Source organism: Phoenix dactylifera, chromosome 9 (genome assembly GCF_009389715.1).
Source record: "Phoenix dactylifera cultivar Barhee BC4 chromosome 9, palm_55x_up_171113_PBpolish2nd_filt_p, whole genome shotgun sequence".
NCBI lineage: Eukaryota > Viridiplantae > Streptophyta > Magnoliopsida > Arecales > Arecaceae > Phoenix > Phoenix dactylifera.
Window position 1 is genome coordinate 18,338,632 of NC_052400.1, and position 13,308 is coordinate 18,351,939.

Here is a 13,308-nt window from a genome sequence, read left to right on the forward strand (position 1 = left end):
CGTGGAGTATCCGGAGAAACTGACCGCTCGCTGGGCTCCGGGGAGGGTGGTCTCCGGTCGTCATCCATATCTTCCTAATAATCACCTAGCAGTCAAAAAAAAAAAAAAAAAAAAATTTAAAGTGAGGTTATGATAAACTAGCATATTATAACATTTTCTATAACGGTGACATTCTTAACTATCCTTTTCCTTAGGCATTTTATGGTTATTCTATTGTTTAACCTAAGGCTCTGATACCACTAGATGTCACGCCCCGGATCCGGTTCCGTGACACGGCCGTGCTATTGCCGACTATCGCCCACAGTAGCACGCAGCCTCATACAGGGTAACAGGTAGCCAAAAGGATTTATCCTTATATATATATATTAAAAGTTTGCAGTACAACCTTCAAGTTTGAAAACCAAAAATACAGAACTTCTAGGCTATTCATATGTACAGAAGTATATAAGCTTCTCCAGAAATACGAAGCTCTGTAACAAAATAAAAACATGTCTGATGGCGATCACTGGTGAGGATCTGAAAGAAAGCGAAACATAAACAGATGTGAGCTACACGGCTCAGTAAGTAATCCTGCATAATCCTACCGGATCAACCAGTAGACTAAACATGTAAATCAGGGTTTTGAGAAGCTGACATGCATGTTTATCTAAAAATCATCCTGGCATAATAAGTATGCAATTTAAACAAAGCAGTAGTGCAAATCACAAAATTTTTCATAAAATATGCATATGAAACCGTGCCCCCAGCATGCCGTGGTCCTTTTTCTCTCGGATGCTACTACGAAGTCCATTCGGCCACTGGCGGGGCCAGCTAGTCATTCTCGGCCACTAGCAAGGCCAGCGAAGTTATTCTCGGCCACTAGCAAGGCCAGCTCAGTTGCATTCGATCAGTAGCATCTTTGAGCCCGTTACAGTGCCTCTTGGCTAACTAAGACTTTATAAACTTACATGCATGATTAAAATATCAGTATCATCATGTCGCATACATAGCCATAGCTTCTGGGATCATGCAAGTTACTTATGCATTGTAACATATCAGGCATGAAACATATATACTTAAAATAAATGCTTAGGAAACATTAATAACATAATATGATCCATAACAGGATTAGGACAGGTTACTTACAGTGATTCGCCTTTCTCCTAGGTCTCCTGCGTCCTGGTGACGAGTCCTAAGTCACCTGGATTTTTGTCATAATAACAATATATTATTTTCTTTTCTACCTGAAATTTAGCCCAAGACTAATTCCTCTGTATTGGGGTCTTGGCTGGGCTCATAAGTCTTAATTGGCCTTCCGATTGGCCACTAAGCTTAATTCCCAGCTTAATTGGGTTTAATTTTGGTTTAATTTATAGTCTGGCTTGTCCAGACTTAGCCCAATTTGCTTGGGCTCGGGTTTAGTCAAATTTGGCTAAACCCTTTCCCTCTTTTTTTTTTTTTTTCTTTTTCTTTTTCTTTTTTTTTTCTTTTTTTTTTCTTTGGGCTTAACGGGTTGCGGGTTCGGATTCGGATCCGACCCGCGAACCCGTTATTGGGTTCTTTCTCCCCCCTTCCAGAGGCTTCCGCCTCTTCACCTTCCCGACCCCCTCTCCCTCATCCGGCCGCTCTCTCTCTCTCTCTCTCTCTCTCTCTCTCTCTCTTTTCTCTCCGTCGTCTCCACCGAAACCATACCTCCGGCCGGCCCTCCGGCTCCCCTTCTTCTCCTCCGGCCAGATCTGTGGCCTTCCCCCTCTCGGTCACTCCCTCTCTTTCCCTCTTCTCTTCTTTGTCTCTACCGAAGCCCATGCTTCCGGCCCTCTTCTCCGGCTCCCCTTCTTCTCCTCCGGCCAGATCTGTGGCCTTCTTCTTCTCCTCCGGCCGGATCTGCCGCCTCCTCCTCCTTCCGACCTTCACCGAACCCTCCCCGGCCAGATCTACCAGCCCGGAGTGGTGCTTCCCCTTCGGGGCGGCGACGGTGGGAGGCCGGCCCTTTCCCTCTCCTTCGAAGTGATGCCGGAGGAGAGGAGAAGAGCCGGGAGGTGGGATCGAGGCCGATCTCCTCCGGGAGAACTTCTCCGGCTCCGACCACGGCGAGGTAAGGCCGTGGTCCGCGGTAAGTGCCCCCTCTTTTTTTTTTCTTTACTTTGTTCTTCTTCCTCTTCCGTTTTCTTCTTTTTTTTTTTTTTTTTTTTTTTTGTGGGAGTCTCGCCACCACCTCTCGGCCGGCGGAGAGGTGGGGCTCGGCTGGGGCTCGGCTGAGGCTGGCGGCCTTGAGGCCGCGTTGGTCGCCGGCACGGCAGACCCGGCGGCCCTTGGCTGCCCCTCAGCCCTAGGGCAGCCACGGCCGGGGCCTGTCACCCGCAGGCCGAGTCCGGCTGGGCTCGGCCCGGGTGGCGTGGGCTCGGCTTGGGCCGTTCTCAGGCCGGCCCGCGGCCTGTTGGTCCGGCCCGCAGCCTGTGGGTCCGGCCCACGGCCCTCCTCCTGTTCTTCTCTCCCGTGCCGGTCTCCTTCTCTCTCTCTGTGCCAGTCTCCTCCCCTCTGTTTCATCAGTGAAACAGAGGGGAGAATACCCTACAGAGGGGTATCTCCACTCCTAAAATTTTATTATTTAACCTAAGGGCCACTTACCTGGATTTTTGCTGGTTACCGTTGGGCCGTTCCTCCCCCTCGTAGTCCCTCCTTCCTCTTGGAGCTTCAGGGCTCTTCCGCCTTAGGCTCCAGGGCTTCGACTCTCTCTCTTTCAGTGTTCTTGGGGGCCTCCGACTTAGGGTTGCCGGCAGGGACTTAAATAGTGGTTTAGAAGATGAGACCCCCCCCTCTGAGAGGTCCCATCCGTTCCATGCCTCCCCTCTCCGGGAATGGCCGCCGTCCCCCCTGTCTCCGGTGCGCCGGCATCGGCTGCCAGCAGGGGTGGGGGTCACCCTTCCCTGTCGGTCTTATCCCTTCGTACTGGCTATAGTATGATTTTTTTTTTTATATAATAATCATTATACTGGCTACAGTAAAATTTGGGCCCAACCCTTAACTGGGCCTATTTTTCTATTGGGCCTAGTAGGTCGTGGGCCCGGACATTACATAATCCATATATATCGGTACCATATAACAAGCTAACCAAGTGAAAGTGACATTCACCTCACCTTTTCACATCTTGTGAAAGTAAATTTCCATGTGAGTAGCACTTGACCAGTCTTTGAATACTTAATACTTTAGTATTGACCATCCTGATTTACGTTGCCAAATCATCAGTGCCAAAGTTTGATGTTATAAATATTCTATTCAGATCGATGAAATGGCTCTCACCCTTTTTTCTCTCACCAATTGATACTAATAGGGACATTTGTGAAAGTAAAACTAAAAGACATGGAATCCACTCCAGTCCTTGTTGGACTAGAAGACAAAATTGCATAGCAGAAGATACTAATTAACGATACAAATACATGGTATGTTTAAATTTTTGAGAAGATGAGGTATTTGATTCCAAGGCTGCAATCTTCTTAAGGTTTCTGTCTGAAAAGTCTAGAGGGTTTTCGTGTGAAGAACACAAAGCATAGCATCCACATGTACTGCTCTCTTGAAAAGAAAAGAAGCGCATGAATTCGGATAGCTAAAGTTTTGAAGGGTATGGATTGCGAGAGCCACAGTTTTTTTTGTGGTGGTAGGCCAACATTTTTGCATAAGATGATACTTTTGAGGTGGTAAAAGCTCACGTTGTCACCATTCGCATAAACGTCCAGCTGCAGATATTTTATTCCTCTGTTTCCATGATGAGATATAGGGGATAAGGAAGCTAATAATGAACCCGGATCATCTAAGGAAATAACTTCAACAACACGTCATAACAGAAGTAGAAAAGATAATTTTTCATACGCCATCTTAAGAATATCACTTATTTTGATGCCTGATGCCCTATGGCCCAAAGACGAGTATGTCGCCATGACCATATTCCCCATCCTTTTAATCTACTAACACTCTCTTCATTTAGCTATCTGAGGGCAATACCGAGCCTAAGCAATAGAAAAGATTGCTAGCTTGAGCCAATCTTAATTGAGGAAAGCTTGCTAGGGCCTGGTGGAGAGGGTGTACACGTCAAGCAAGGGCCCCATGGGCTCACCCTAGCCGGTAGAAAAGGAAATAGCATCACCTAGACGTGTTTGCCAGGGACTATCGCATGAATTGTACCATGAACACATAGCGATTCCTATAATGCATGATGGATGATGTATACATGATGCTAGCATAAGGTTGCAAAAAATTTATGGTGCATCTATATTGTGATTCACACATTGTCAACCATAAGATTCGAACATTTCGATAGCCCTCCATCTTTATTCCAGTTAACATAATTTTGATTTTTAACTTGTGTTGATTTTTTTTTTGTATTTATTTTTTATCAAATCCAAATCTTTGCCCTTAGCTAAAATAATCCTAGAAATCAGCTTGTTAAATAGTACCTTAAAACTTATAGAAGGCAATGTATGCCACACCCCAAATTCGGGACATACTACAGCCATACTATCGAAAGGTGCCACCCATGATAACACAAAGCCAACAGTCATAATCTGTATACAAATCCACTTCAAATGAAAATATAACAAAATGTTCCAAATCCATCATATATTAAGTAAATAAATAAGGGCAGGTTTAGAGCGATTAAATTCAAATTTAAACATCAAAAACTATAACCTCAACATTCAGAAAGCCATTAACTACAAATTTATTGTCATTTAAATACTAATTTTTTTTCTACAAAATCACCAAGCTTCCTAGCATAAACTCCAAGCCTGGACCATCCTTTGTTCCTAGTGACCCTATTCATTGGGCAAGAAAAAAATAAATATGATATGTATGAGCTATACAACTCAGTAAATATATCTTACACTACTTTATCGAATCAAGCATAAGCTTTTACACGCATTAATAAATTATTTAGAGAAGATAACTACCAATAGAAAACAAAATATTATATTATAACATTATAATCATAAATTAATCATGCTCTTGCAATGCATAAATTATTGAAATTACATAGATATGGTTTTCAATGCATAAACATAATCATAAATCATGCTAACTTTATAAAGTCATAGATTATTTTTTATTTTGCCACATCATAACTCTTAATAATTCTCTCATGCTAAATGTTAAGGTCACTATTATACCCGTGATATGGTCGTACTCGAGAAAATATTAACTATTATTATCTGTTGGCAGGATCATATGCTAACTACTATTACCTACTAGCAAAATTATATGCTAAGTACTATTACTCGCTGACAGGGTCGTTTCTCAACTACTATTACTCGCTGGCAAGATCATACAGAACTAGCTCTGGATGTCAATCTACCCCAGAGCCTTTTGCCATATTTCTTAAATTATATTTTCTTAAGTTATACGTTCTTAAAATATATTTTCTTAAATCATGCATATATAAGGTCATAGTCCATAAATAAATCATCAATAATAAAATAGTCATGTACTTATTCTTTTCATAACAAAAATGTATATTTTGTCAATATAGTTTATAAACAAACTATTAATTTTAAAATATTCATGGAACCATCATTTCATGACAAATCATGAGTTTCATGATATCATATGCTCGATTCTTAATTTCCAAAAAATATGATATCATTAACATCTAATATTATTTCATATTTTCATATAAATCACAAGCATGAAAAATATGTTGAAATTTGAAAACTAGTAAGGAAAGTCTAGATTACTTACCTCTTCCACCTTAGACATTCAAACTTCACTAGGCAAATTTGCTAAATCTATTTACAATATTAAAAGCAAAATTAATTTCTATTCGATGACTTTAATAGTATTTAAATAATAAGAGATAGAAAATGGTTGGTCGGATGACAACGTTCAACGGCTCCAGATGGGTCAGGCCTAAGAGACTCGATCAATGAATCATAGAACATAGACTTAGTCAAGACTAAGGTCATTTGAAAGGATTCATTATTAATAGATTATAGGGACACTCCATAAAGCCGGAGTGATTGGTCCGATAGTCTGCCTGGGCACTAAAGCGGTTTAGGGCCTCTTTGAAGAGGTCAACTTGGGTCCACTAAAAAAAGAGACAAAACTTCGAACTGGGATCTATAGATCTTTTTAAGAGAGAGAAAGAAGAGAGAGAAACAAGAGAGGAAAAGAGAGGGATGGATCTTCTCTTTCTTCTCTGTTTTTTCTATTTTTTTTTGACAAAACAGGGAAAGAAGAAGAAGAGGAAGAAGAGAAAGGAAGGGGGTGGTCGTTCTGCAAGGCATGGCAGTGGCAAGTAGCATAGAGCGGCCAGCAGCAATGGTCGACTGGTTGAAATCAGCCTAAAAATAGAGACGAACAGGGGGGGTTCTTAGCTCGGTTGTTCTTGAGTCCCAGCTTGCTCGTTCGGCGACTGGAGATTTGACTCCGGCCAGAGGCCGACACAGGGGAGAAGTCGACGCCCTCAGCAATGAATGCTGGCGACAGAGATAGCCATGTCACCTACGATGGGTGGTTTAGGGCCGTAGAGAGAAGAGAAAGAAAAGAGAAAGATGACCACAATCTTACCTTGCTCCAGGAAGCTCTCCGACCCCGATTTCTAACGGACATGATGATAAGATGTCGTGATTTCGATCAAACGGAGAAAAGTAGGAGAAAGTGATCTGATGATCGTTGGTGGAGGATCTATAAGGGTGGGGAGGTCTTTATATAAAGAAACCATGGGGCTCCGGCGATCCTAGGTCTCCGACTCCTAATCAGAGTTATCGAAAAGAAAGAAAACTCCTTTTATGAGTCTTCCACTCTTGTCACATGCGTAACACGCTCCGAACCATCCCATGGGTCAATCCTTATGTCAGGCCGATCAATGGGACCGGGCCTGGATTGCGCCTCCACAATGTAGATGTCCCAACCATGTCACTAATCTATTTATCTCTCTCCATTGCCCCACAACAGCTGCCCTACGTCCTCTCTCAAGTGCTACACCCTCTACCTCTATTTATTTAAATATTATTCTGTATTTAATTTTATATTTTTATTCATCTGTTTTGGTTTTATTCTTATTAATACTTTATCATTGTCATTCATTTATTTTATCATTATTTTTAATATTTTACAGTTTTTTTTGTGTTTTAGTTATATTAATCATGTTTATACTTTTATGATTTTTTACTTTTAAGTATATCTTATATTTACTTTGTTATATCACATGCTAATTGATCCATTCTTTTTTCTACTAATATATATAACTTTTAAATTTAATTTTATTATCATATCAAGTATTTCATATCTTTAATTTATTTTATTCTATTATATTAACTTATCTTCTATTTTTAAATCTTCAAGTTGTTCCTTATTTTTGTTATTCTACAGCTTAGAATAATGGTTTCTTATTTCTAATTTTGTATATATACATTTTTAATTTTGTTTCTTTCTGAATTTTTGTTTTTATTTTTACTACATTTATATACTTATAATTTTTGTGTTTATTTTATCTTTCTTTTTATTTTTATGAGTCCACGTCAAGAAAGAAAAATGGACGGACTAAAATTAATTACATGGAATCATATTTTTCAAATACGGGAAAGGTGTTTATATGGTTTTCTCAATTACATGCATTTCCTTCACCATCTTCTGGCATCTATTCCCCATGACTGACCCTCTCATTCCCCTGTAGGCGTAGAGTCAAAAGCAACGGCTACGTTGCGATACTTTATCACTTTTACTACCTAGGTTTCTGAGCTACAACATATCAATATATATCTAGCGTGAACTTTCCGAAGTTTGCTCCCGTTGCTCCCGGGATGTGTATGACCAACCAGTAACAAAAATATAGTACTTGTCTATCAGCAAGTAGTTATTTAATTGTTGTGTTCTTTTGGTTATCTTTTATCAGAAACAAAATATTTTATTTATGAGATCACATCAATTGTAAAATGATAGATGGTGAAAAAGGAAATGAGAAGCATTCAGTTAAGAACACAAGCAGTACTAGATAGCTGCAAGAATAAGGCAGCAAATGAATCTAGTTCTTCGTGAATCTAGTCTCATCCAACAACTAAATGATCCAAGCTCAAGCATAATTTTCAATCTTGAGATACCAAACCAAGCTTAAATAACATCAAGAGCTGCCTGTTTAGGCTCATGAAAACCTCTTTTTTGTTTGTTTTTTTGAAGGGAAAAGGTTCGTGAAAACTTGAGTTTCAAGTGTAGAAACATAAACCCTTGAGAGAGTTACAAAAGCAAAATATTTTAATGTAAACGTTACTGAATAGTCAGATATGTTAAATTATTAAAATGTTTCGAACTTACTAAACCTCGTATTAAGTAATCTCATCAATTACGAAACTAAGGAACCCTATGAAGTTTAGCACATCCTATTTAAACAAGTTCGGTTAAGCTGACGAGCAACCCAAGCTCTGTTAAAATGTATATAAACCAAGTTTGGACATTGTAGTAGTTAAGGTCTAAATCGTATCAACATTAGTTGAACTAAATCCAAAACTCGGCTTGTCTTCACCCTTACGTACAAGAACTTGATGTATCAATGAGCCAGGTCTGATGAGTCGAGCACAGCCAAAAATGGCCGTGGTCAAAATTAGGAATCAAGACAATGCGAGTCATGTTGATGACCCAACTTGCTAACAATCGCACCTGGCATGTAAGAGTGCTCGGGTGAAGGGTGACGTCGACGGCTATTCTGTGTGAACTGCACCCTTCTGTCCTCCTGTCGGATCTGTTCATTGACACATCCCTTGAAATTGAAGGAACTGGCTGCTAAAATCTCTCGCCCTAGGATCTTTCTGCATGAAGGCCCGAGCAAAAGATTGATCGAATGAAGTCCTTAATTTAATCTGAAAAATCACCATAATTGGAATTGTAAGGAAACAGAGGTGGCATTGAAACAATCGATATTCAGGATTAAAGAAATTAAATAATATCTTCTAGCTAGTTCTTTTTGGATGAGAAATCTGGATTGTTATAGATGATATCACGGAGGATCCGAATCATGGTCCGTGTGGACTAGAAGATTTTTAGCATGAGTACATTTGAGATTAACCACAGATTAATCATGATACTTATGATTGAATTTGGACTCCTAGCCTGGTAAGAATATAAAAGCTTAAATGAGAAGACTATGTTAAGACCCATGTGCGTCATCGGTTATGCGCTAATCTTGCCATAATTCTTGTCCCTTAAAAATTTCGTTAGAGCATATGCTGCCCTTAAAGAGATTGTCGTGGTAACATTCACAACAACCCTTAGAGACGACCAGAGATTACCTTTTCCACTCATGCGTGCAGTCATCGGAACAAAAGGGCAACAAAAGTGAATGAGGAGTTTTTGGGCAAAGTAACAATCAGCAACCGGGGTTAGTTTGTCCAAAAGGTTGTATGAATGGATCGGGGGATTGGGATCGGTTAGTCGGCACCGGAGAGGAAAAGGGGGCTAAAATGATCAAGATGCTAGGGCTTGGGTCGAGGATTGGGGTTTTGTAGGTGTGGGACTTGGTCTCCAACAACTTTTATAAGTGTCGTCTTAAGTTAGTATTTAGACAAAGTGAAAAGGAAGTTAGTGTTAAGAGGGGATTAGTGCGTAGGATTCCGAAGATGCTTTTAAGCGTCATCTAGCCTAAATCTTAGTAGTCCTTGGCTTCCGATGACGCTTATAAGCGTAGTCTTACTATTTACTTTCGACGATGCTAATTATCATCGTCTTAGTTTAATCCCTGCCGATGTTACTTAAGACGCGCTGTCAAATTTTGATGTCGGAAACAAAATTACCGACGCTTCTATCTAGCATCGGCATATATATGTCGGCATTTTTTTTATTTTTTTGTAGTGCACGGAAGTGGTGCGGGTATGGATTTCTTGTGGTTCCACCAATGGAATCAGATTTCCTTCTCGGTTTCCAACAGCTATAAAGTGATGAAGCTATCCGTTTCCTCCATTTGAGCCCCATTAAGTCAGGTGGGTACTTTTCCGGTCTTTTGACGGATCAGCAGAAGGCAAGCAAAGGCATACCATGTCGACGCTATCAAATCCGACCCCGCCATGTGATCTGTTCCCTTTCTCTCTCTTCACAGGCTTGGTGCATGCGGCCCTTTACTTCTTATATCGTCCCTTCTGTGACATGTTATGCATCATGATGCCCTTGTCTGATTGCGTGCTGCCTTAGCTTCCACAAGTTCATTAAAATTCCTCTTCACATGGTCAAATCAAAGGGATTGCAATCAGCAAACCAAACATCATTTCACATAGAAGAATAAGAAAATATAAAATATATAAATAAATCTACCTCATCTTATCAACTTAAGTTTTTGAGATAAATGGTGATTTTAACATAGTATCAGAGGTTCTAAGTTCGAACTATGTCTTAGCACTCTTTAACCCTATTATTAAAAATTTTACATGTTGGGCTCACCATTAAAGAGGCTTAAGCTTTTGAGATAAATGGTGATTTTAACAAAAGAAGAGAAGAAAGAAAAGGATGCTTTGCTTCTATCTATGAAAGAGGGGATAGGAAGAAAATTAAAGCTAACAAGAGCTCCAGCAAAAAACTGGGATTTTTCTATATGAGTCTCAGGAGAGTAACTGAAAGCCATAAGATTCAACTAGCATTAGTCTGGACCTCATCCACTTTACCTCATCTTGAGATATAATTTTCTTATTTTAATAGGCAGGGTATTACCTTTACTAGGATCACATGTGTGCATTTGACACTCTCCCCTCTTTCATAATTCTAAACTACCTAATTAAAACCTTAAAATCTTAGCGTCTAAGTTTCAACAATTAAAATCATTAATTCTAAAATCCTAAGTTATCCTAAAGAAGAAAAGCATGAATGGGAGGAGAAAATCTAACCTAGTTGTTGTGAATCCGAACGCTCCTCCTTCTCTTCCCCAAGAGATAAACCCAGTTACTTACTCGATGAGTGCAAAGGACATATATCAGATATTGAGTTAGAGGTATACGTTTTTTTCGCATGCAAGAGATAAAGACGAATAAAGAGATGACGAGAGAGAACATGAAAGAATAGATGGTGCCAATGTGCTTGAGAGCGTAAGAGAGGGCAAACAGAAAAAATGGTTGTGCTCGATAGAAGGGGATGGGGAGAGAAAATGCTATGGAGAGGAGCAGAGTGGGGTTCGGATCCTCTCTGCAGTGCATGTTATGTACTGCGGAGAGCTGTACAGCCCTTGCTAGCTACCACTTCATCCAATCTTCCGATATTGGAGATAGATGGCTATCAAACTGGTTGCGTGCGATACACAAGACGTCGTTCTTGAATGTTTGATAGCCGTGCATCTTCGTTTTTGCATGACATGATGGCCATCGAGGGGTGTCCAAGCTCTCTATAGTGCAAAGCACGCACCGTAGAGGATCTCGACTCGGCAGGGGCTAGAGAAAAAATTGATAGAGAGCATAGACGGAAGATATTACGAGAGAAGGATCGGGGTTATTTCCTTCGCACGAAAGAAAGATTCGCCTAGCAAGTAAAGAATGATCTGCCATGTGGTCTTTCTTAGCTCTGGTGATTGGTAAATTAATATCAGAGTATCATCGGCGTACTAAAAGATTTTTGTGCCTCCGCTAATCCAAGGATATCAAGATCTTCAAAGATTTTCGCCGAAGCTGTTTTGTTTAGCATTCTGTGAAAGGAGTCTACTGCTATCTTGCCTAACACACCGCAAAGGGAAGTGAATCCTCTTCTCCTAGCAAGGTATGTGGAGGAGGTCAAGGAGGGCCTTTATTCTTCACAGACATACGAGTGGTTTCGGCATCTAACTTTTAGTCTGCTTACATTCATTATAAAAGGGGGTTTATCCCCGGTTTTTATCCTGTATAACTTGTCAAACGGCTATTTTGCAAGACTAGGATTGATATACCCGATAATCTGGTCAAACTGGATCTAACCGAGATAAATCCATACTGTGGATAGCCTGGTATGATTTTCAACCCGGGTTTAAGCTGGGACTTGCCCTAATTTTAATGAGAAGAAACGCTGAAAATTTACCTTTTTTTTCTCTAATTATCCTTGAACAACACTGTCATAGTAATTTTTCATCCTCAGAAAAGTTATCAATCCTGTCAAACCTTGCATCGATCCATCCTGTCCGGTCCAACTTTTCTTTGCCTCGAAAAAACCCGTTGTCAATCCATAGAAGTTTCAGCATCTAACTTTTAGATTTACCCTTTATTTTTTACGTATCACATCATCTCACATTACCATCAGTTCAGGAAAAACATTTACATGCAGGACCACACGACTACACACCATAGCTCATGACCGAGCAAGAAACAGCTTAGTAACAGTACAAAGGTGTGTTGGCCATAATACCCTAGCTAGTTCCTTATCGGGCTAAAATTTGCATGCAGATTCTGCACAGGTAGAAGTTCGAGATAGACCTGTGCAAGTGATCCAAGCTCGCCTACTAATTAAGTTCGCATCCTTCTCCCACCAGAACCGGACTCTCGCTGGCAGTTGAAGTAGGCGGCAGCAACTGGGGATCCGAGGTTGTAGAGCTCTGCAAAGTCCCTGGTGTTGAAGTTCTGGCGCCAGCCCGGAGGATAGACAGTCTGCCGCCCGAGCTGCTGAAAGAGTACAAACACGAACCGGTGGATCCCCATTGTTGGCCTCGGGCTCTCGTAGCACGTCACCTCCTGCCCTGAAATCACTCAATCATCAGAACTTGGTAGAAATCAAGGGGAAGGAACAAAGCTTGTGCTCTTGAAAGTATATGGAAATTCGCTATGCTTTTGTTTAGCTACCAAAAGTTGCTCCTGTGCTTCCCGGGATATCTGTGACCAGCCTGCACCATCAATAGAGACTAGTACGTTAACCATTGAAAGAGATTATGTAAGAAGTAGCAGTCACTGGATATCCAAGAAAGAGGTTAATTACCAGTGGAGATATTCCCTAAGGCTTGGATCGCTTGGATTTGGAGCATCTGGGTCTACCATCACCTAAATATACAACACCAAAGCCACTTGGTATATCACCCTCTTATTAACAGGCCTATTTTTTTGTTTTCGTGAGTCCTTCTTGGAAGATAGAAAGGATTAAAGAAATGCAGGCCTTAATGGGATTTAAGTATCTTACGAGTGAGTAAAAGGTTCTGAGGTCATTCCCACCAACGTCGACCCTGGGTTGGTTGACCACTTGTGAGGGCTTGAACTCACACCCGTTGCTCAATTCCCTGGATCCATAAGTCACTCTAAGAGTGGCGGTTGTATTGAAGGGGTCCAACACATCCCCAACCACTCTACCCACAGCCAAAGGATCCCTTTCTCTGCTCATGGTTGTGCTGCAGATGACCAAAATACTTGAAATGGAGGCTGG

General features: G+C 40.8%; 1 protein-coding gene across 1 annotated transcript; it reads right to left on the minus strand.

Moving 5' to 3' along the window:
- Positions 1–12,133: 12,133 nt before the first annotated feature.
- Positions 12,134–13,308, minus strand: LOC103705069 (protein HEADING DATE 3A-like). The gene is made up of 4 exons (XM_008788702.3): positions 13,069–13,308; positions 12,871–12,932; positions 12,738–12,778; positions 12,134–12,634 (listed from the first exon to the last, which is right to left on the minus strand). The coding sequence occupies exons 1-4, from the start codon at positions 13,264–13,266 to the stop codon at positions 12,405–12,407; spliced, it is 531 nt and encodes a 176-aa protein (XP_008786924.2). The 5' UTR covers positions 13,267–13,308; the 3' UTR covers positions 12,134–12,404.